This window comes from Physella acuta, unplaced genomic scaffold (genome assembly GCF_028476545.2).
Source record: "Physella acuta isolate Inbredline_101_S28 unplaced genomic scaffold, ASM2847654v3 ptg000212l, whole genome shotgun sequence".
Classification (NCBI taxonomy): Eukaryota; Metazoa; Mollusca; class Gastropoda; family Physidae; genus Physella; species Physella acuta.
The window spans coordinates 234,308-258,736 of NW_026731731.1; the positions used below are offsets into that span (position 1 = coordinate 234,308).

The window sequence follows — 24,429 nt, forward strand, 5'->3', positions numbered from 1 at the left end:
AAAAAAACTTTATTCCGTCTACCAGAGTTTCTTTCAGCCATGTATTCAGGTGGCTCCGCCCCCAGAAGTAAGTCTACCGCCCCCCCCCCCCCCCCATGGAAATTATATAGAAAACATATACTTTTACCAGTGTCCGTCCCCCCCCCCGCGGAAAATGTTTACCGCCCATCCAAAAATATCAAGTGCCCCCCCCCCCCCCCCCCCCCCCCGCGAGATAAAAGTCTGGAAGAAAGACTGCCATCTACCATACAACATTTGCATGTATACGTAGCTAGTTTCTTAAGTAAGTCAACCACATAAAACAAAATGCTACAGAATCGTATATTAAGTTCCTTATAGATTCCTACACATTCCCCTCGCTTCTTTAACTAATGGCATCACCAGACAGACTGGACAGCGGTCAGTTTAATTACGATGCGGCATTTAGAGCCGGACAGCCGGACGTAAAAAGCCGGTCACCGTGAGCCGAAGAACCGGACGAGTGAGAGAACAAAATCTGGTGGTATTTGAGATGCCGGCTCACGCGGCGTCTGCTACCTGAGCCGGTCGTTAAGGGAGGAAGTTAGGCGAGCTGTTTGTGGATCACGTGATACCCGGACAAACACACAGGACATGGCCGGCCTCATGAATAATTCGGTGTGGTTGGGGGGGGGGGGATAGGGGTGGTTGGGGTGTGGGTGGGTGAATAGGGGTGGGTGTACTATGGTTGGGGGTGTGGGTGGGTGAATAGGGGTGGGTGTAGTATGGTTGGGGGTGTGGATGGAGTGGCTTGTCGGGAGGAGTGAGGTGGGGTGTGAAGTATATGAGTGGGTGGGGTGGTTGGGGTGTGTGGGTGGAGTGGGCTTGTCGGGAGGAGTGAGGTGGGGGTGTGAAGTATGGGAGTGGGTGGGGGTGGTTGGGGTGTGTGGGTGGAGTGGGCTTGGCGGGAGGAGTGAATTGGGGATGTGAAGTATGTGAGTGGGTGGGGGTGGTTGGGGTGTGTGGGTGGAGTGGGCTTGTCGGGAGGAGTGAGGTGGGGTGTGAAGTATGTGAGTGGGTGGGGTGGTTGGGATGTGTGGGTGGAGTGGGCTTGGCGGGAGGAGTGAGGTGGGGGTGTGGAAAGTGTGGGTGGAGTGTCGGTAGTGTGTCTGAGAAGACTAGGTTTAGCGGCTGTGGTGTGGGTTAAGTATGAGGGTGGGGCTTGTGAGGGGTGTATGCTGGTGGGTTATGAGGGTGGGTAGACCTATCTGAGGTGAACGGTCCCTTATCTGTGGTTGCTGTGTGGGTTAATTGTCTTGGTGAGTTATGTGTGTGAGGGTGAGGTATGTATGAGTTGCTGTGTTGTTGCTTGTGTGTCATGTCCGTGCATGCGTCCGTGTGTTTGTATAATGTGTGAATTCATGTGTGTCGGGATTAAGTGTCTATGTCTGTGTGTAGAATGTATATAAATGCGTGTGTTTATTTTATATGTACATGCATGATTGATCTTATAAATTAGGTTTGTATGTGATTCGAATGTCTCGCAGCGATTATCTATCAACAACTTGTTTTATATTATTATTAGATCGGCGTTCTCATGCACCTAAAACGACTAATGATTTTATCCCATGGAAATAGCTTGCTGTTGGTATTTGTAACTAGGGAAAAAATTATTAACCTTTGTCAAATAAATATAAACATATGTTTATTTCATTCTAAACTTTACTATCAACAAACACGAACGACTTTTGACTAAAATAGAATATACTACACACGTCGAGTCCTCAGTCAGTGTTTTTGTTGATCAATTTAGTGCATGTAGGTGAGTAAGAAAAACCTCTAATTATAATATTTGCTTTACACACATTATTCTATTAAAAAGATGTGTTTTTTTTCCATAGCACACCACAGAATGTATTTTCTGGTCATTAAGCAATAACACAACAATAAAGGCTAATCTGTCCTGGCGTTATATCGATCATAGGGATTATTCTTGTCTTGACGAGTTAGATTCAAATTTTTCTTTGTTCTCACTAGCATGGCTAAATAACACGGATAAGTTTTTATACCAACATGAAGTTGTGGATTTAGTGGATAAAAGCCAAACAAGACGGATAACATTTTATACCAACCATACACCAGTGATGTAATCCACAGACGTTGTGGATTTAGTGGAAAGAATTTCAGCTAAGGGCTGCAAGTAACTCACTTTACCCATGGGACATAATGCATGAACAAACTTAATTTACACAGCAATGGGACGTAATTACACTTGCTATCAAGCAGAAATTACCTCCCCTCAGAAGGCAGCGTCTGAACAGTGTTTAATATCCCCATAGATCGTAGGTCAAACAACTGGCTTACATTTTGTGCACGCAAGCTTTACTTCAGGTATATACTTAACACAATTATAACGTATCTGACCCCGGGCAATGGTATTTTTTAAATACCAATTTGTTTAAGTCTAAAAAATATTTAAAGGTCAATTTTTTTGTGCTTTTACCAGAAATCATTTGCTCTTCGTAAAGTAGCAAGTAGTATCACGGACAAAAACAATAGTAGGACAAATATAACAGGCACTGTTCATTCCTCACATACACACAACCAAGCACACATACACCGATAATTTAAGGTCCCCTCTAGGCCGTAAATACACTAAAAGTTAGACCATTAATTTCATCCCAAAATCTGTGTTGAAAACTTTAAATATTCGGTCATTAATTTTATCCCAAAATCTGTCATTTGAGACCATAAATCATCCCCAAAACTTTTTGCGAAAATACTAACTTTTAGGCCCCTAATTCATCCCCAACTCCTTGACAGAAACACAAAATCTTCATATCTCAATTCTTAATACAAAAACACTAAAACACTAAACATTGCATCGTAAATACAACTCACTAAACTTCTCTGTCAAACTAATTATTAGACCGTTAACTTAACCCCCCCCCCTCATCTCTGCTATCACGTACTGTTATAAAAACGTTGTCAGGTTGAGCGCTAAATGAACACAATCCACTCTTTATGACCGTTGTAAAACAAAACGTCTAATTTCTAGACTATTCTAGAGGCTGAACTAAACACCTTACAAACTTTTAGCATTACCACGACTAACATTTGAAGCTTAGCCTAACGCAATTTCCCTCAATATAGGAGTTGACTTTTCTATTACAAATTACAAACTTATAACATTAACACGACTAACATTTTAAGCTTAGGCTAATGTAATTATACCAGTTGACCTTTCTATTACAATCTTGAAACCAACCCCTTACCACCACCCCCCCCCCTACCCACACCCACCCATACCTCACCCTACCCACACCCCACAAACATGCAATTCTCCTGTGTATTGCCTAAGCGAACAACACAACAGGATTTCGTCAAAAGGCCCAATCGATGAACGCTTCCGCTTTATGAATGACGTCTTTTTCTCTGTTTCTCTCTAACATTTTAAGCTATTGATAATAACAGGAAATTAGGCAGACAGGGTCTTTAAGTTCCAATCCCTTAATTCTCCCAACCCTCCTCCCTCACCCTACCGTACCTTCTCAGCAGCCTGTGTTTTTTTTATCATTTAGGACAGTTTACGATATTCAGGTCAGTTATTTTTTTTTTCGTTTATCATGTGCTAGTGTAAAACAAAATTAGAAATACTGAAAACAAAGTACACAGTTGAATCAAACTAGTATCGTTATATTAAGTCATCGTTTTTATAATGAAGTTAGTATTTAAAAACAGTTTATTTAAACTTTTAAAATTTACTTCAGTAGAAGGCAACTGGACGTTTGTTATTTTCAGATTTCGTTAAACGTTTCAGGTAACTGCCTGTTGACATTTATCGACAGCTGGAGTTAAGTCCCTTGAGTTCAAACCCCTCCACAAGGTAAAGTTTTTATGGTTTGAAAGATTGGGAACACTCACGATGTGGAGGGGAATTGTGTGCATAATAATTATTGATCGAACAATTTCTGTTGTTCTCTTATTCCATAAAGTTTATTTTTATGTGCAGCCTTTACTGATTACATATTTCTAGTAGTGCATCCAAAAATAAATAAAATATTATTTTGATGGACCATTTCGGTATTTAACTGACAATAACGGGGCATAGAAAAACAAATGTAGACTCCCTGAAAGAATAGATTTCCATGACAAAATGACAAAACATAAAATGTCATTCAGTGACATTTTATGTGTAGAAGCTGTAAGGCTTTGATGCAGAGCTGGAGCTAAAGCAGCTTAGGAGTTGACATTATGGGATGTCGGCAATCGAAGATATTCTCTGCGGGCTGAGGGGGGGGGTACACAACTAGCCTCTGTACTTGGCCCTGTCTGAGAAATGCCAGAAGTTTGTACTTGTGTGGTAAGCCTGGGTTATGTAACGATCGGGCATCGCTAGGAGAGAGGGCATTACAAGAGGAGCAATTACAGGAAGGGTGGGTGTGGTGGTAGTGTGGGGTGTGGGGGAGGTGGGTGGGACCGGGTGTGGTGGTGGGATTGAGTGGAGGGGAGTGTGCGGATGTGTAAAGATGTGTAAGGATATAAATGTGGGGATGTTGCCGTGGGTGGTAGGTGTTGATGTTTATGTGAGGGGATGTTGGGGATTTTGATATGTGGGGTAGTTGGGATGTTTGTTTTTGGGGTAGATGTGGATGTTGATGTGTGGGTGTGGGGTTGTTGGGTGGGTTGGGAATGTAGCTGTGTGGGTGTGTGGTGGTTGGGTGGGTTGGGGATATTGCTTTTTGGGGTAGATGTGGATGTTAATGTGGGTGTGGGGTGGTTGGGTGGGTTGAGGATGTTGCTGTGTGGGTTAAGTGTTGATGTTGATGCTGTCTGGTTTCTGAAAATATTACAATGTTTCCTGCTAAGACATTTTAAAATGACTGAGAAATACTTGTCATTGTTTACTCAGAGAAAAAAAGTCAGGGGAATGTTGTAATGGTGTGGATAGCTGAGGTTAGAGACGGGTGGGGCATGTAAGGTGGTGTTGTATTGATGGGGGTGGGTGGAGGATAATAGACGCTGGTGAATTCAACCTTCTAGTTGACGAGTTCTCTTGTGAAAGTGCGAGACGATTAGGTTAAGGTGATGTAGGCTTTTCAAAGCACTTTAGAAATGGCACTCGGCCATGCTTCAGTTTGTTAAAAACATATAAACAAATTTATGTAACGCTTCACTAGTCTGTATTGTTATTCTTCTATAAGAAATTTTATTAATTTAATATCAAGATTCTGATTTGTAAATAGTTGTAATTTTTTTGGTAAAGATGTGAATGTACATATTGGTGGCAGTAGTCGGGTAGTGCAAACACTACAGTTTTTCGTCTTGTAGGGTACACTAAGATATCTTAAGGATTGTAGTGGATGTACAGAGTGGTGGTAGTACTCAGGTAGTGCTAATAACTGTGATACTTCCCACTTGGTGTAGGCGACATCTTGAGATCTCAGATGTCCAGCGTATAACCTGTGTATCCCACGAATAGTGTATGCCTGACCATGGACCAGCGTTAAGCTCATTAAGCTCATTAAGCTTTAAAGGTCTTACCTCAGGTCCGATGACCCAGCGTTAAGCTCATTAAGCTCATTAAGCTCTAAGTCTTACCTCAGGTCCGATGGCCCAGCGTTTAGCTCATTAAGCTGATTAAGCTCTAAGTCTTACCTCAGGTCCGACATCCTGTGTGTTGACACTTGTCACCAGCTCGTACAGGAACTGATCCAGCTCGGAGCCTTCAATGTAGCCGTTACCTGGGGAGATTGGTTGGATGGGTTAGTTGGTGGAGTGGGCGGTGTTAGTTGTGTTGGTGTAGTGGTCAGTGTTGGATGGGTTAGATGGTGTGGTGGGCGGTGTTGGATGGTGTAGTGGTCAGTGTTAGCTGGGGAGATTGGTTGGATGGGTTAGTTGGTGTAGTGGGCGGTGTTGGATGGGTTAGTTGGTGTAGTGGGCGGTCTTGGATGGGTTAGTTGGTGTAGTGGGCGGTGTTGGATGGGTTAGTTGTTGTAGTGGGCGGTGTTGGATGGGTTAGTTGGTGTAGTGGGCGGTGTTGGATGGGTTAGTTGTTGTAGTGGACGGTGTTGGATGGGTTAGTTAATGTAGTGGTCAGTGTTAGAGTGTGTAGTGGTCAGTGTTAGCTGGTGTAGTGGTCAGTGTTAGATGGTGTAGTGGTCAGTGTTAGCTGGTGTAGTGGTCAGTGTTAGCTGGTGTAGTGGTCAGTGTTAGATTGTGTAGTGGTCAGTGTTAGCTGGTGTAGTGGTCAGTGTTAGAGTGTGTAATGGTCAGTGTTAGATGGTGTAGTGGTCAGTGTTAGATGGTGTAGTGGTCAGTGTTAGCTGGTGTAGTGGTCAGTGTTAGATGGTGTAGTGGTCAGTGTTAGCTGGTGTAGTGGTCAGTGTTAGAGTGTGTAATGGTCAGTGTTAGCTGGTGTAGTGGTCAGTGTTGGCTGGTGTAGTGGTCAGTGTTAGAGTGTGTAATGGTCAGTGTTAGCTGGTGTAGTGGTCAGTGTTAGCTGGTGTAGTGGTCAGTGTTAGATGGTGTAGTGGTCAGTGTTAGAGGGTGTAGTGGTCATTGTTGGATGGTGTAGTGGTCAGTGTTAGAGGGTGTAGTGGTCATTGTTGGATGGTGTAGTGGTCAGTGTTAGATGGTGTAGTGGTCAGTGTTAGCTGGTGTAGTGGTCAGTGTTAGCTGGTGTAGTGGTCAGTGTTAGCTGGTGTAGTGGTCATTGTTGGATGGTGTAGTGGTCAGTGTTGGATGGTGTAGTGGTCAGTGTTAGAGTGTGTAATGGTCAGTGTTAGCTGGTGTAGTGGTCAGTGTTGGATGGTGTAGTGGTCAGTGTTAGAGTGTGTAATGGTCAGTGTTAGAGTGTGTAATGGTCAGTGTTAGCTGGTGTAGTGGTCAGTGTTGGATGGTGTAGTGGTCAGTGTTAGAGTGTGTAATGGTCAGTGTTAGCTGGTGTAGTGGTCAGTGTTAGCTGGTGTAGTGGTCAGTGTTAGATGGTGTAGTGGTCAGTGTTAGCTGGTGTAGTGGTCAGTGTTAGAGTGTGTAATGGTCAGTCTTAGATGGTGTAGTGGTCAGTGTTAGCTGGTGTAGTGGTCAGTGTTAGCTGGTGTAGTGGTCAGTGTTAGCTGGTGTAGTGGTCAGTGTTAGAGTGTGTAATGGTCAGTGTTAGCTGGTGTAGTGGTCAGTGTTAGCTGGTGTAGTGGTCAGTGTTAGCTGGTGTAGTGGTCAGTGTTAGCTGGTGTAGTGGTCAGTGTTAGCTGGTGTAGTGGTCAGTGTTAGAGTGTGTAATGGTCAGTGTTAGCTGGTGTAGTGGTCAGTGTTAGCTGGTGTAGTGGTCAGTGTTAGATGGTGTAGTGGTCAGTGTTAGCTGGTGTAGTGGTCAGTGTTAGAGTGTGTAATGGTCAGTGTTAGATGGTGTAGTGGTCAGTGTTAGCTGGTGTAGTGGTCAGTGTTAGCTGGTGTAGTGGTCAGTGTTGGATGGTGTAGTGGGCAGTGTTGGATGGTGTAGTGGTCAGTGTTAGAGGGTGTAGTGGTCAGTGTTAGCTGGTGTAGTGGTCAGTGTTGGAGGGTGTAGTGGGCAGTGTTGGATGGTGTAGTGGGCAGTGTTGGATGGTGTAGTGGTCAGTGTTAGCTGGTTTAGTGGTCAGTGTTAGTTGGTGTAGTGGTCAGTGTTAGCTGGTGTAGTGGTCAGTGTTAGATGGTGTAGTGGTCAGTGTTAGATGGTGTAGTGGTCAGTGTTAGAGGGTGTAGTGGTCAGTGTTGGATGGTGTAGTGGTCAGTGTTAGATGGTGTAGTGGTCAGTGTTAGAGGGTGTAGTGGTCAGTGTTGGATGGTGTAGTGGTTAGTGTGAGCTGGTGTAGTGGTCAGTGTTGGAGGGTGTAGTGGTCAGTGTTAGTTGGTGTAGTGGTCAGTGTTAGATGGTGTAGTGGTCAGTGTTGGAGGGTGTAGTGGTTAGTGTGAGCTGGTGTAGTGGTCAATGTTGGATGTGTTGGTGGAGTGGTCAGTGTTGGATGGTGTAGTGGTCAGTATTGGATGTGTTGGTGTAGTGGTCAGTGTTGGATGTGTTGGTGTAGTGGTCAGTGTTGGATGTATTGGTGTAGTGGTCAGTGTTAGGAAATGTTAGAGTAATGGTCAGTGTTGGATGGTGTAGTGGTAAGTGTCAGCTAGTGTAGTGGTCAGTATTGGATGTGTTGGTGTAGTGGTCAGTGTTAGGAAATGTTAGAGTAATGGTCAGTGTTGGAACATGTTACAGTTATAGTCAGTCTTGTTTAGACCTGTTAGCTATGCAATATTGGGTTTTATAGTTGCTGTATGTTATTTAAGTCAGAGACTATTCAGATTTAGATACCACTCAACACGACAACTCTAAATAACATTAAATTCTTGTAAACTCTTGTGAATTCCAAACCCCAATTCCTTAACAAAGACACGACAATAATCACTTGAGTGTAATGATTTATGACAGTGGAAACTATAGACCCCCAGGGAAATTATTTATTCTTTGAATGGAAACATTTTCAGCAGCACAATCGATAGTGTCGTATTTCAAGTGGGAGTGCAACACTAGATGGGGGAAAAACACTTAAAAACCAGGAGAACGTCTAGCGAGAATCTAATGTTACCTGGTTTATGGCTAGCGTTTTATATGGCAGTTGGCTTTCAAACGCTAGACAAACAATCATATATATATATATATATATATATATATATATATATATATATATATATATATATATATATATATATATATATATATTTATTTATTTATTTATTTATTTATTTATTTATTTATTTATTTATTTATTTATTTATTTATTTATTTATTTATTTATTTATTTATTTATTCATGTATATACATACATATTTATGTATAGAGATAGTTTTATATATATATATCTCTCTCTCTCTTCTATATACATATACATATACACACACATATACATATATTTATTTATATACATTAATATTTTTATATAGAGGTAATTTTATCGCTCTCTCTCTCTCTCCTATATACATACACACACACACACACACATATATATATATATATATATATATATATATATATATATATATATATATATATATATACATTTATACAGTTTTATATATATATATATATATATATATATATATATATATATATATATATATATATATATATATATAAATATATATATATATATATATATATTTATTTATTTATTTATTTATATATGTAGATAACGGTTCGTAAGAGCTTAATTTGAAACACAAATAAAGAGAGAAATGTAAATAGAGGTGAACAACAACCAAATGAACGTGTACTGTGCCACCAGTTTAATTTCCGAGTACATTTGCTCTACCTGGCCAGACGACAAAACCAGCACTGCGCATGCGCACTGGCGAGTGTTTCATCAAGTCGTCGCGACAGATCAAAGAGGCCCCAACGCTCGCTGGCAAACGCTCCGTGCGGTGACGCGTTCGATTTGACTGAATAAATAAATGTAGTCTGTGATCAGCTTCATCGATTCTTTCATTTTTTTAGGCAACATTCTGTGGTCGCCAATCTGTATTGCTAGCTGGTATTGTAGTTTTGCTTTAGGAGATTTAACATAACATCATTAAAATATCGGGCGAGGGGTTTGTTTTCTTTAAAGGTTATTGATTTGTTTTACGATAACCATGTTGATGGGTTTTAAATTAGGATTGTTCATAAAACATTTTGGCATTTGTTTTTTTATGCAAATGGGTGGTTAATATTTTTATTTTAAGTAAAGTGATTTTTTAAAATTATTAAACTGTCAAATGTAAGCCAATGATTGATATTTTGTTGAGATGGTCAGCTGTTCTTTTGTACGATAGTGGTGGCTGATCAGTTGTATTATTCTATATGCTATGGAACAGCTGGCTATAGGTCAGTAAGATGCTGGTCAGTTGTATTATGCTGTATGCTATGGAACAGCTGGCTATAGGTCAGTAAGATGCTGGTCAGTTGTATTATGCGGTATGCTATGGAACAGCTGGCTTTAGGTCAGTAAGATGCTGGTCAGTTGTTTTATGCTGGATGCTATGGAACAGCTGGCTTTAGGTCAGTAAGATGCTGGTCAGTTGTATTATGCGGTATGCTATGGAACAGCTGGCTTTAGGTCAGTAAGATGCTGGTCAGTTGTATTATGCGGTATGCTATGGAACAGCTGGCTTTAGGTCAGTAACATGCTGGTCAGTTGTATTATGCGGTATGCTATGGAACAGCTGGCTTTAGGTCAGTAAGATGCTGGTCAGTTGTATTATGCGGTATGCTATGGAACAGCTGGCTTTAGGTCAGTAAGATGCTGGTCAGTTGTATTATGCTGTATGCTATGGAACAGCTGGCTTTAGGTCAGTAAGATGCTGGTCAGTTGTATTATGCGGTATGCTATGGAACAGCTGGCTATAGGTCAGTAAGATGCTGGTCAGTTGTATTATGCGGTATGCTATGAAACAGCTGGCTATATACCTTTGTGTGTCTACCAACATTATGCAACATTATTTCCAGTCCTAGTGTCAGGTTGAATCACAAGGTAGCGAATTGTTCTATAGCACTCTGCAGATAGAATCGCGAGGTAACGAGTTTTTTAAGGCACTCTTGTATAATCAGGCACACAGCTGATAGCTCTCCAAAGTTAGCAGCCCTAACAGCCACTCAGGCCAAACGTTAACCTCGTAGAGCCCTATATCCCCCACGATCCCAGCAGGCATTAGCTGCTCACATACAGATACAACATGACGTCAGAACAGATACACACTGACGTCAGAACACGGACAAATACACACTGACGTCAGAACACGGACAAATACACACTGACGTCAGAACACGGACAAATACACACTGACATCAGAACACAGACAGATACACAACGAAGTTAGAACACGGACAAATACACAATGAAGTTAGAACACGGACAAATACACAATGACGTCAGAACACGGAGTTTCACTTGGACTGACACGATGTAGTTAGGCCTCAAATGACGTGGCACCCACACATGCAAATGTCACGTCAATTAACAACACAGAAAATATCACGTGATTTGATAACACTAGGATAAGATTGCCACATCACTATCAACAAAAAAATTGTGAACAAATGAACGTGGTGATTAGCGTGTAAAAAGATGCTAATTTAACTAGTAGGCCAATGTACATACGAAATTCCCAAGAAGATTGATTGTACACATTGTCATAATTGTATCATCCCGCTGTGTACACACGAATGTGTGTACACGATTATGTTTATTTTCTCTACAACTCGAGGCATGAATGATGCTAATTTTAATGAAAAATCTTTGATGCTTCAACAAATTGACAAGAAATTAGGATAGTTTTATAAGCTTTTTTATTGTAGCTTTTTACCGCCCTTGATTGGATTAAAGAGGGGGGAGGGGTGGGGGGGGGTTGAGCTCGTTAATTTAAGTTCGTTTTGATTCTATATTGGAAAAATGTCGATGCTCTAAGTTCATGTCTGATATTTTTAACGTCTCGACGCATTTCACGACATAAAATCAACTAGCAGACCAGATCAAAGATCGATTGAATAAAGATAAGGATTGTGTTAGGACGATATAAACACAACTAGACCAAGTTCTAAGACACGTGAAATTGTCAGGCAATACATTCAATGAGCAGACATGTTGGCGATAACGTGCTAATGAAGACGGTAATTAGAATCAATGTTGGAACAACGTGATGATGTTTAGATGACTGGAACTATGAGGGATAATTCCAGAGATTGAGAATTGCGGCAAAAATTGAAAGTCCCATTTTGTAACCAGATATAATTCATGCAATAATACTTGCAAGTCCGACACGAATCGACCAAGCTGTGTAGTAATGTACAACATAAAACAAATCCCTTTCCCTGATAACATCAATCAAGTCTGTTTATTGATATCCATAACTTTGGTTGATATTTAAAATTACATTAAAGACAATTAAATAAGGTAAACTACTACAGCTGCCGTACTCCGAGTTATAGAAGAAAACAATTTGCACACAATTGATCTTACTTTAAACTGGTAATTTGCTAGCGTATAATAAAATGTAGTGTATTGATTTGAAGCCAGTCGATTCAAAACACAATAAATCTATCGTCAACATTATTTATGTTAAAGAACAATAAACTTTTCGTGTACATTATTTATGTTTAAATTAAAGCAAGAAATATATCTTGAATGTGGTTTATTTTTTAGAACAAGAAATCTATCATAAACGTCGTTTATGTTTTACAAAAATAAACTATAAAACAATACACAGGCCATGTTACTTTTGCGCAATCTGTAGGAATAGGATTAAAATTATGGGATAGAATCCAGATGAAAATAATAAAAACACATGTGTGGGGTCTGTCGGTATGGTAGTTTTGCCATTGAATGGTGTAGAATTAACGCTGTAGTTATAATACAAACTCGTGGTTTTCCGGTGATTAGCGAAAATCTAAGGGAAAAAAAACGAGGTCATTGAGCTATAAATAACATAAATAATGTTTGTAGTATGGTTGACAATCGTTTTTATAGTTGGCACGTTTTCAATCAATGTCGCAGTTTTCGGTAATGGATCACTAGAATCTCTGTGTGACATAGCCATTTTTTTAAGTCGCCTCTCCTCAACTCTTGATACATAGAACTGGGCTTGATATAAAAAAAAATGGAACAATAAACTAGTGAAACAAGTGAAATTCAAACTCTTGAGAGCGAGTAAACATTGTCATTAGCACTGTTTATGTTCAGTGATTACCATGACAACCGTTTATGAGGTAAAATCTATATTTTAATCACAAGAAACAGCTCGGATCTGGGAGAAAATGGATCTCTTGCTTGGGAATTTATGACGCTGGATGGTGAAAGCCATATATATTATGTGACCTGGAAGAAGACACCAAGAAGATAGGATACACCTGGGGACAGTTGGAGAGACTAGCCCTGGACAGAGATGCCTGGAAAGTTCTTGTCAGCGGCCTATGTCCCAGGAGGGTCGACAGGCAAACCTCAGCCTGGTATAAAATAAAGCGTAATGGTGTGGTAGATGATAGCTATCAAGCAATAAATTACTTGGTTTATACGAAACAGGTGTACTGTGTGTATAGACGATATTGATAATAAAGTAAACTGCCTGGTTTCTCTAAAAGAGAAAGGCTTATCTATATAAGATGGCAATCAAGCAGTAAATTGCTTGGTTTCACTGAAGCAGGTTTATGTAGCGTGGATGTCTATCAAGCAGTAAATTGCCTGGTTTTACTGAGGCAGGTGTGAATGTAGCTTGGATGCCTATCAAGCGGCAAATTGCTTGGTTTCACTGAAGCAGGTGTGTATGTAGCGTGGATGCCTATCAAGCGGCAAATTGCCGGGTTTTACTGAAGCAGGTGTGTATGTAGCGTGGATGCCTATCAAGCGGCAAATTCCACGTTCTCCCTCCAACCGGTCTAGGTGAGATCCCTAACACCATGTCCAGCCGCCCCGTCGTAAACCTCCCACCCCCTAACACCAGGTCCAGCCGCCCAGTCATAAACCTCCCACCCCACCCCCTAAAACCACAGCTTGCATACACAAACCTTAAATAATGAAATGTTTTCCTCGCTACCATCTCCGCACTAATATCACGGTACTTTTAAACTATCGATTTCTCCATTAGCGGGATGAATATTTAATACTCCCGGCTTTTATTCTAGTCTGGCTGGGATGCTTGGGTGTTGCGGAGGGAATGGAATATTCCCTTTAGTTTGGGTGTTGCCGAGGGAATGGAATATTCCCTCAAGTTTGGGTGTCGCGGAGGGAATGGAATATTCCCCTTAGTTTAGATGTTGCTGAGGGAATGGAATATTCCCTCAAGTTTGGGTGTTGCCTAGGGAATGGAATATTCCCTTTAATTTGGGTGTTGCCGAGGGAATGAAATAGGGTATGAAATAATCCCTTTAGTTTGGGTGTTGCCGAGGGAATGGAATATTCCCTTTAGTTTGGGTGTCGCTGAGGGAATGAAATAGGGTATGAAATAATCCCTTTAGTTTGGGTGTTGCCGAGGCAATGGAATATTCCTTCAAGTTTGAGTGTTACCGAGTGAATGGAATATTTCCTTTAGTTTGGTGTTGCCGTGGGAATGGAATATTCCCTTTAGTTTAGGTGTTGCCGAGGCAATGGAATATTCCTTCAAATTTGGGTGTTGCCGAGGGAATGGAATATTCCTTCAAGTTTGGGTGTTGCCGAGGGAATGGAATATTCCTTCAGGTTTGGGTGTTGCCGAGGGAATGCAATATTCCTTCAAGTATGGGTGTAGCCGAGGGAATGGAATATTCCTTCAAGTATGGGTGTAGCCGAGGGAATGGAATATTCCTTCAAGTATGGGTGTAGCCGAGGGAATGGAATATTCCTTCAAGTTTGGGTGTTGCCGAGGGAATGGAATATTCCTTCAAGTTTGGGTGTTGCCGAGGGAATGGAATATTCCTTCAAGTTTAGATGTTGCCGAGGGAATGGAATATTCCTTCAAGTTTGGGTGTTGCCGAGGGAATGGAATATTCCTTCAAGTTTGGGTGTTGCCGAGGGAATGGAATATTCATTCAAGTTTAGATGTTGCCGAGGGAATGGAATATTCCTTCAAGTTTGGGTGTTGCCGAGGGAATGGAATATTCCTTCAAGTTTGGGTGTTGCCGAGGGAATGGAATATTCCCTTTAGTTTGGGTGTTGCCGAGTGAATGGAATATTCCTTCAAGTTTAGATGTTGCCGAGGGAATGGAATATTCCTTCAAGTTTGGGTGTTGCCGAGGGAATGGAATATTCCTTCAAGTTTGGGTGTTGCCGAGGGAATGGAATATTCCTTCAAGTTTGGGTGTTGCCGAGGGAATGAAATATTCCTTCAAGTATGGGTGTTGCCGAGGGAATGGAATATTCCTTCAAGTTTGGGTGTTGCCGAGGGAATGGAATATTCCTTCAAGTTTGGGTGTTGCCGAGGGAATGAAATATTCCTTCAAGTGTGGGTGTTGCCGAGGGAATGGAATATTCCTTCAAGTTTGGGTGTTGCCGAGGGAATAGAATATTCCTTCAAGTTTGGGTGTTGCCGAGGGAATGAAATATTCCCTGAAATACGGGTGTCTCCAGAGTTATGCCATATCACAGCCGTTAAACAAATCCACCAGTTAGTGTCTGAGGTAGAAGCTAAGACAAGAAAATTGTGTCATTTTTTGTGTGAGGTTTTCTAATGCGATGAAATGGGCCACACATGTATTCTAAAACTTGAGCATTGAAAAGATCCCCATTTCCCTATCTCTCTTTTGTTTTGCAAATAAATCTGAAAATAAAATAAATGAGTTCATTTATTTTACTTAACGTTGTGTGTGTTAACATAATTCAGGAGATTGTTGAAAAAAAAGTTTTAATATTCCTACTTTTAATTAATTTAACGAGTTAGTTTTTCAACAGACAATTATTGTGTTTTGTGTTATTGGATTTGTCGGCATCAACAATGGATGAAAATGGCGTTCGTCAAAGGGAAACATCGACAATAATAAACAAACACATTTCATACACACACACACGCACAAATACACACACACATATATAAATATAAATATATGTAAATGTGTGTGTGTCTGTGTGTGTTTGTGTGTATAGTACGAATATTATAGATTGTATGGAAGCTCTGATTAAAATGTTAATTGCAGTAAAGTGTGTGAAAATAAACCGGGAGTGATCTCCCCTAAACTTTCTCGAATATTCTTATATAAAATAACAGGGGATGAGAACTCGGGCTATAGACATGATTTTTAATCCATTTTAAATACTTAAAGTTTTAAAAATAGAATAAAATCTCGTAGACAAATTAATTGCACACCAAGTGAACGCCAAATAAAAAAGCGCATAATAGTGCGCAATATTATTATTACTTTTAATATTTACATTAGTTTTTTGAGAAATCGGAAGTAGCGTAAAGTACTACTTCCAGTCAACGGAAATGACTCAAAATTTAATAGAAGGTAGAGAATTAGATCTTTTACTTACGTATGAAATTTCATTTATCTTTCTGAAATAGTACTCAAGTTATAGGCTTTTGAAAAATTCAAAGTAGAAAGAGTACCACTTCCGGTTGTCGGAAATCGCTCAAAAGTTGATACGGATCTACGATTTTGATATAATACTTATATATGAAATTTCATCAACCTAGCTGTAACGGTACTCAAGTTATCGTGTTTACACACGGACAGACACACAGACACACAGACACACACACACACACACACACACACAGACATACGGACAAGATTGCAAAATTATGTTTTTCCGTATCAGTGAGGTGTAAAACGTCGAGATTTGTAAAAATCTCGATTTTTTTTTTTGCACGATTACAATACTTTCTCTATACTACGTATATACGAGAAAGTAAAAAAAAAATGAAAAATAAAATATTTATCCCGGATTGATATATCCGTGCTCTGTGAGGATATTTACTCAACACAAATAAGCAGTCGAGCATTGATAAAGTTTTCTGAATAGAATCAGATCGATCTCCCGTAGAATCAATCACTTCACCTGCTAGACCGATCATCGAGATCTCGGCATGAAGAATAGGTTTATGAAGTGGGTAGAGTTATGGTTTCTAGTCTATGACAAGGGCGATAAATCTAGTGATTGACTGCTATTAACATGGTAATCGATTGATTATCTCGCTGTATGATGCATGATCAATTTGAATTGTCAGTTTGATTTGTTTATCTAAGTCTGGAATGAACGGGTTTATTCTATAAGCTGCTGGATGGGGTATTGTAGGAGGTCATAATGAATGATATAGACTTTGTGATTGGTAAACTTACTTTTGAATAACATTGTGATAAATGTGGTTACATAAAAGCGAGGGTACTCATTAGACTGAAAGCATAATAACTAGTTAAATATGCGGATCAAATGTGATGTATGTGATGATATATAACATTTCAAATAGTATATGTGTGAATGAAGATTGGTAACTTTATATAGACGGGTCATAAGAACAATAGAAAGGTTAATTAAATTACAATCAGCACATGGAGACGCCGTGGTCAGTTGTTAGAACGACGTATTATTTCTATTCCTAGAATTCATTATTAAATTCATTATTAATCAAAGGTAAATACAACAAATATAAAATACTTTATAATAATAAGCTTTTAAAGACATTGAAAACAGAAAATAAAACAAACTTGCTTTCCTTATATTGACATATTGATCACTGAAGGAGATTTCATGAGTAACCAATGAATATTTTATGGTTACTTTGGTGCTTTTAATAGCTTATTTTTATAAAGGTTTTTATCCTTGTTTTCTTCAAAACATGATTAATAACCGCTGAAATCTGTTTGATTCCCACCCAAAGAAGCATCCGTTTTAATTTATGTCGATATTAAGTAGAGAAAGCAAGTCTAAAGACTGGTGCATGAAGCTCATGTGTTCAAATTATTTTCTTCAAACACCAGTTCACACAAGTCTCAATAACATCACTTCGGTGCATATTGGTCATGTGTTCAAATTATTTTCTTCAGATACCAGCTCACACAAGTCTCAATAACATCACTTCGGTGCTATTGATTTATTTTTGGGCAGGATAAAAGAAATAAACAATGCGGGAAGTCGGCTTCGCGCATGCGCCAAGATCAACACAGTCTTGGAATATAAAACACCCAATAGATTTGTCTGTATTGACGCTGGAATTTGTGACGCTGACGCCGGGCTCACTGTGAGGGTGGGGTCTACCAACACTGACGCTGACGCATGAAATTAGCAAAATAAAATAAGAAGCAACAAATTGGACAGGTATGGATAAGTGAAATGGCACTTTATTCATTGATTCGATTCAATAAAGTTGCTATGACGTATAAGCACTTTCCAATGAAAGTCATTGGCATTAAGAAACAATGTAAACACAAAGACACTATCATATGATAAAACTACTAAACATTACAAATACATACATAAAACAACAACACATAGATGTATAACGACACTACATGAACACATAGGAGCACAATGACATATAACAACACTACAAGAATACAAACTTATATAACACAACAACTCAATTGAAAAACTACACTTCTAATGTATTTTTCAAGTAACATTATAAAATCAATTACACATCAAAAGTGAACTTGCGTTTTACATTCATGAAAAGTAAGCTACGAAACAATCAGAACAAAGAAATAAAAATACACGGAAATGAAACCTTTATGAGTTTCACAACACTATTTAATATCAATCAAACACAACTAGTCAGAGGCGTAGCGAGGGGGGGGGGCTTACCGCACCGGGTGACACCATTTAGGGGGGGGGGGGGTGACAGCAAGGCAAAAAATAGCAAAATATATAGAGAAAAACTTGAAGGGGGGGGGGGTGGAAATCGAAAATTTGGGGGGGGGGGGTGGGCTTCAAATCGAAAATTCGAAAGTTTGTCTCCGTGAAGGGTCGCTGCGCCTCTGGGGGGGGGGGGGGGGGGGTTGACACCATTAAGTGCCGCACCGGGTGACACCCGACCTCGCTACGCCACTGCAACTAGTGAAAGCGAAACTTTTATCAAAACAACGACGCTTATTGTGAATGTTTTAAGATGTATTTATCAATTCATATCGGAATCTTTGAGCTCTACTAGCATATTCACGCTATTTGTCGCACTACACTTGTTCATAAAAACTTGATGTTTTTGTTTTGTTTTTTTTTTGTAATAAAAAACAAATTTCGGAAATAGAAACGGAATTTTTTTTTTAAAATTGATTTTCAAAAAAAAAAATAAAAAAAAAAAAAAAAAAAAAAAAAAAAAAAAAAAAAAATGTCATGAAAGTCAATTCAGCACGACCGAGCACCATGCATTGATCTGCAGACATGCGCACTAGAGTCGGTCCGGCAGACATGCGCACTAGAGTCGGTCCGGCAGACATGCGCGGTCCGTGCCGCGAGCTACACAGTAAAAAGATATGAAGCGTTTCAAATTTCAATATGGGCGATGTCCTCCGTTTTTGGCGTTTCCTTTCAAGTTGAAAACATGTCTGCCGAAGCTTCCATTACGCTGGTGTAAAAAAAATCAACTCAAGTCTGTGAAGTTTTAACATTCCCACAGAAAATTACAGGGAGATATAAAATAAGGGGGGGGGGATCATAACGGTCTTTTCGAATGTAGAACTCAATGTATTTGATGTTGAATGACAGTCTACACATAGAGGACATAAAGTAAAAATAATATTTTTCTTAAGCTTCATAAGAGTAAAGTATTTGGTAAAAGTAAAATTCCCTTTTCAAACTTGAAGGTCGATGGGGAAAGTAAAGTAGAGTTCACATATTTCTGTGACAGTAGTATATGAAGGGATATAAAACAATTTAAGTCGATATGTTATCATTAGAACATTAAAGAATAGATTCACGAGTGTAAACAAAATATTAAGTGTATAAATAACAACCACAATAACATTTTGAAAAAAAAACATTAATATGATACGTGTGTAGTAATGAATTATTTTTAACAATCCGCGATGTACTGAGCCGCGATAAATGGAACCGCGAAGTTGTGAGGCATAACTTTAACTACCAACCTACATCTATAAGTTGGTAGAGGGAAACTCGGCATAGAACTTGTCAGGTTACCAGCTAACATTCATTCAGCGATGTCAATAGAAGAAAGGACATTTTGAGCTAGTCTTGATGTTCCGGGTTGGTCGATACAGTCTGAGAGGGAATCTGTGATTGTCAGAAGCAGGAAGTTGAGATGACAGAGTTGCAGTAAACACATCAGGATTGGTTGATGATGGGGACACTTGTGTGTGTGTGTGTGTGTGTGAGTTTGAATGTCTGTGTGTTATGTAACTGGTCGGTTATATACGTGTGTGTGTGCTTCTGTGTGTGAGTTGTCATTGGTAGGTGACAGTCGTGATTGTGTGTGTGTGTGTGCTTGTGTGTGTTAATTAACTGGTCGGTTATAAACGTGTGTGTGCTTTAGTGTGTGTTATGTAACTGATCGTTGACAGCAGACATGTGTGTGTGTGTTTAGGCATGTGTGTGTGTGTGCGTGAGTGTGTGATGTTGCAAATCGGTGGCAGACGTCTGTGTTTGTGTGTGTGTGTGTGTGTTTGTATGTTTGTATGTGTGTCTGTGTGTGTCTGTATGTGTCTGTATATGTGTGAAGGTTAGTGACAAACGGTCAGCGATATTTCAAAATACTCCAAAGAAAGAACTATCTGCGCTTTTCTAGGTCTATCGTTAACATAAAATATCATTGAGTTATTAGTACAGTTTACACGACCTTTGAATAATCCACATAATTGCACATAAGTCCAACACCAGTTTAAGTATATCTGGATGTTCAAATGACAACTAGACCCCTTGAAGTCATATTGAGAGAGGTTCGGATCGTTTACATGTCTGAACCACAACCAGTATATTCATGGTTCAACATCCACGGATCAAAATCCAAGAATCCACATCCATTGATCAACATCCATTGATCAACTTGCATGCATCCATATCCAGCGTTCACGAGATTTGATATATTAATTTCATATTTATTTTAGTTAGTGTTATATACTTATATAGGCGTAGATCTATATATTTTTCCAGACGAGCGGTAAAGAAGCTAAAGTTGACGTCGCTCAAGTAAAAACAAATGATCTACCAGAGAGAAACTCGTATCTCACGATCTCGCTAGGTGGACAGGCTGCAATAAAGTCGGACAGGAGAACATAACCGGCTTGGTGAACTGGAACTTACTGCAACAGGTCCTGTACAGATATTGACCAGGTCAAATATGATGGGTAGTGGTGGGAGATGGTTTCTGGGGCTATATATAGATAGTCTGTAGAGTAGGCAAATGTGTGGTCATGTATGTCGGTATGTCACGTGATCGTCTGTACATTCATATTGTATTGACATCTGCTCATTTTAGTCGCCAATTAAATGATGCCTAGATATATAGAACTTGTTTTATTTATGAAGTCTGTCGTTGGGTCATTCAAGTCTTGATAGTTCCATTGGTCTAGGCAGTCTATCGCTGTGTACACTCTCGGTGTTTTTACTCAGTTGTCTGATTTTGACTTAATTTAACGTTCACAAATCTCTAATTCTTGGTTGTATCATTACGCCACCTATACCATCACAAATCTCTAATTCTTGGTTGTATCATTACGCCACCTATACCATCACAAATCTCTAATTCTTGGTTGTATCATTACGCCACCTATACCATCACAAATCTCTAATTCTTGGTTGCGCAACTACTAGACTCATGCTATTACAAATCTCTAATTCTTGGTTGTACCATTACGCCACTTATACCAACACAAATCTCTAATTCTTGGTTGCGCAACTACTAGACTCATGCTATTACAAATCTCTAATTCTTGGTTGTGCCACTACTAGAGGAAGTAGTGGCACAAATCTCTAATTCTTGTTAACATAAGCCCACCCATCTAAAACTGGAATATCTCTCAACATTGGATATTTCTGGCCTGGATCGATTCCCATTAAGACGACGATTTACATATTTTTATTCGGTTTGTTAAGCACAACGAAACGTAATTCCTCTTGTAAAACCTTGTAAACAATGTAAGAACAAAATTGTCCCCAACTCTGAAACATTTTTTTTTAACCCGTCAACAATAATAGCATTGCTTTGACATTCCTTTCAATGTCTTCCCTCGCACTCAATCGCATCATGAAAAACTGCATAAAAACCTCAAATTTTGATCAACTATTTTTTTATCATTTCTGATCTGAGTGTAAATAGAAAATGGATTTAGCCACCGGCCAGATACAGAAATTGAATTTTGACATGCAAACAATTTTTAGTTTAGGAAAAAATGTTTGCATAATTAAGGCTGAAATAAAATATTCCATATGAATAATGCAGCATTTTTTCTCGCATCGATATAAAGAGGAGGTGCAACTACCAAATACAAGAGTAGAGTCATCTTCACTGTGTAGAGATTTTATGGCTGTGTCTTCACTGATTCGGTCAGTGGTCTTGATATCTTTCTCCAGCTTTAATAGTGTATTACATTATTATACGATGAAATTATGTATATATATATATATATATATATATATATATATATATATATATATATATATATACATCATACATTTCATAAGTTTCATGTCATTAGTGTCTGTGAAACTATACTTTATCCTCAGTTGAAACACTTCAGTCAACAACTAACTCATAGACAGCACAAAATACCGCAGTTTTCTTCTTTACAATCACTGTGATCGTTTATAAATATAGCTGAGTCGGATGTATAAACCTTCTATTCACAGAACTGTTTAGTTCAGTGATTTCCTCAAAATATATAAAGTCTTTCACTCTACAACACACCAAATGTCCAAGATGTTTTAGTTTACTTGCTAGCACATAGTCTAACGTCTCCATCCTAAAGTCTTTTCCACTGTTTGCTGCAGCTATCCGCATGTTGAGCTCATACATAGAGGTGACCTGTGGAAGCCACGGGAATCACGTGACTTTAAAATCATGCTGAGGTTACAAAAAATGCCCTTTTGTTATGGGCAGTGAGTTCATTCAATCAAGTAAAAAAGTTTTACAAAGGGAGATAAAAAAATGGACTTGTCAGGTTAGGCCTCCCCTTGATGAATGTGAATGTACTCTTGTAGGGATTACTGTCCCGCGCATGCGCGAATCCGGCAGACCCCGGTAGTATTTCCGGGCGACAAAACGCCACAGCAGGCGGAAATAGAAACACTTAATTGTCTTTTTCTTTGCCTGGCATCAAAGAGGATCCCGTCTTCTGCTCCAGACTGCGAGTTTTCTGACTTTCCGGGACTTCCCGCCTGAACTGGCCAATCAAATTACCAGACGTCATGGCCACTCTCTGGGCCATAGTTTGATGACATAATGCTACATATGGCCGCCTGAGAACGGCATGACACGCACTTGTGGAATAGTTCAATACAAACATCGCACTCGTATAATGTTTGGGGATCATCTGGTTTCAATACATTAACATGTTTTCAGAAGAGTAAATCAATCAAATTAGTGTCATTATTACATAAGAGTAATGGAATTATAATGATGTTGTGGAGCATAATGTTGGTGTAATTAAAAGTAAAAATCGAATTAACTATTTTTAGCATTAATTCTCAATATATCGGCAGTCATAAAGCTAATTCGAATATTGGGGTTGTTTGTAAGATTTAAATGTCAATTCAAACTACTTTAAATTATTTTATTTTCAAAGATGTGCTGTGACTATGGCTGTAATAATAGCTTAATGTGTTTGCCAGAATAATGTAAAATGTTGAGAATTCAAATTCGACAACTATTTTTTTCCTACAGCTATTGATTTTATACTCTAACCTATTTCAGACAATATGAGAAAATGAAATGCAAGTGGATGTAATTTTTTTGAAGTTTGTTTTTCTGACTATAATTTTCGAGTGAATAATTCTACCGTGTTTTTCAAGCGGATTCCAAAACGCACCCCCACCCCTCCCCTACCCCCCCCCCCCTAAAAAAAGCCTACCAAAGAATAACACCAAGAAAGCTTTAATTCTAAAGAGCATAGATCTCTTCTAGAAGTTTCACGAGGCGAGGGGATGCTGACCAAAACCAAAAATAGATAACCTTAACCTGGACGTAAACTTGTTTGCACTTTTTTAACATGTTATTATAGGTATATACATCTTTATTCACAGGTCGATATCTTTTAGGGATGGATGTCCAACCATCATATACTCCTATGCGGAGAGGGGAGTGACAGAAATGGCTGCTGGATTTTATATATATATATGTAACTAGGGTAGTTACCATACTATGGTTAACAACGTATTACAGTCTGATGCAATAGTGCAGATGTTGGGCTGATAACGATCACAAAGCCAAGGCGTAGTTTGGGAAGCGATACGACAAAGCCGCTGCGCAGTTCACAGGCTGACGTAACAGTGCAGATGGTTTATTAATCGGATTGTATGACAGAAGCTGCGCAATTAATATTCTGATGCAACGATTAGAATACGAGTACGAATACGAGTATGAATATGAGTACGAATACGATTACGAATACGAAGGTATATATAGGAAGGCGAGAGCTGAGAGTAGGAGTAGATGTGTGGCAGTATCAAGTTGGTTACTGAACGTTGTAGACGTATTGTGTTAATAGGGACGATAGACATGTGCATTCGGTTATGTGAAGACTAGTGAGGACGGTTGGGGGTCAGTTGATTCATTCTATTATTGTGAAGCATTTCTTTTGATTCATGTAATAAAAGGATCAATGGTAAACCTGCATTTTCGAGTATCTATATTGTGGTCGATGTTGTGTAGAATGAGTAAATACACTCGTTAACATTTGGCACTACAAGCAAATAGACTCGTTACATTCGGCGTTGTCGGCAGGATGATTCAACTAGACCAGCCGCTTTAGGCACCCATTATCAACCTAGATCCAGTTCATAACTGTGTTTCGTGTTTGTGAATTCGGACATTCAGGAACAGTGAAAATTGAGGAAC

General features: G+C 39.3%; 1 protein-coding gene across 4 annotated transcripts in view; it reads right to left on the reverse strand.

Moving 5' to 3' along the window:
- Positions 1-24,429, reverse strand: part of LOC131937516 (calbindin-32) — a 188,162-nt gene that overhangs the window by 103,009 nt on the left and 60,724 nt on the right. For all 4 annotated transcript variants that reach the window (XM_059295010.1, XM_059295009.1, XM_059295007.1 and 1 more), the window contains exon 3: positions 5,617-5,702. In XM_059295010.1, the coding sequence (XP_059150993.1) occupies positions 5,617-5,702 (86 nt within the window). The remainder of the gene's footprint in view (positions 1-5,616; positions 5,703-24,429) is intronic.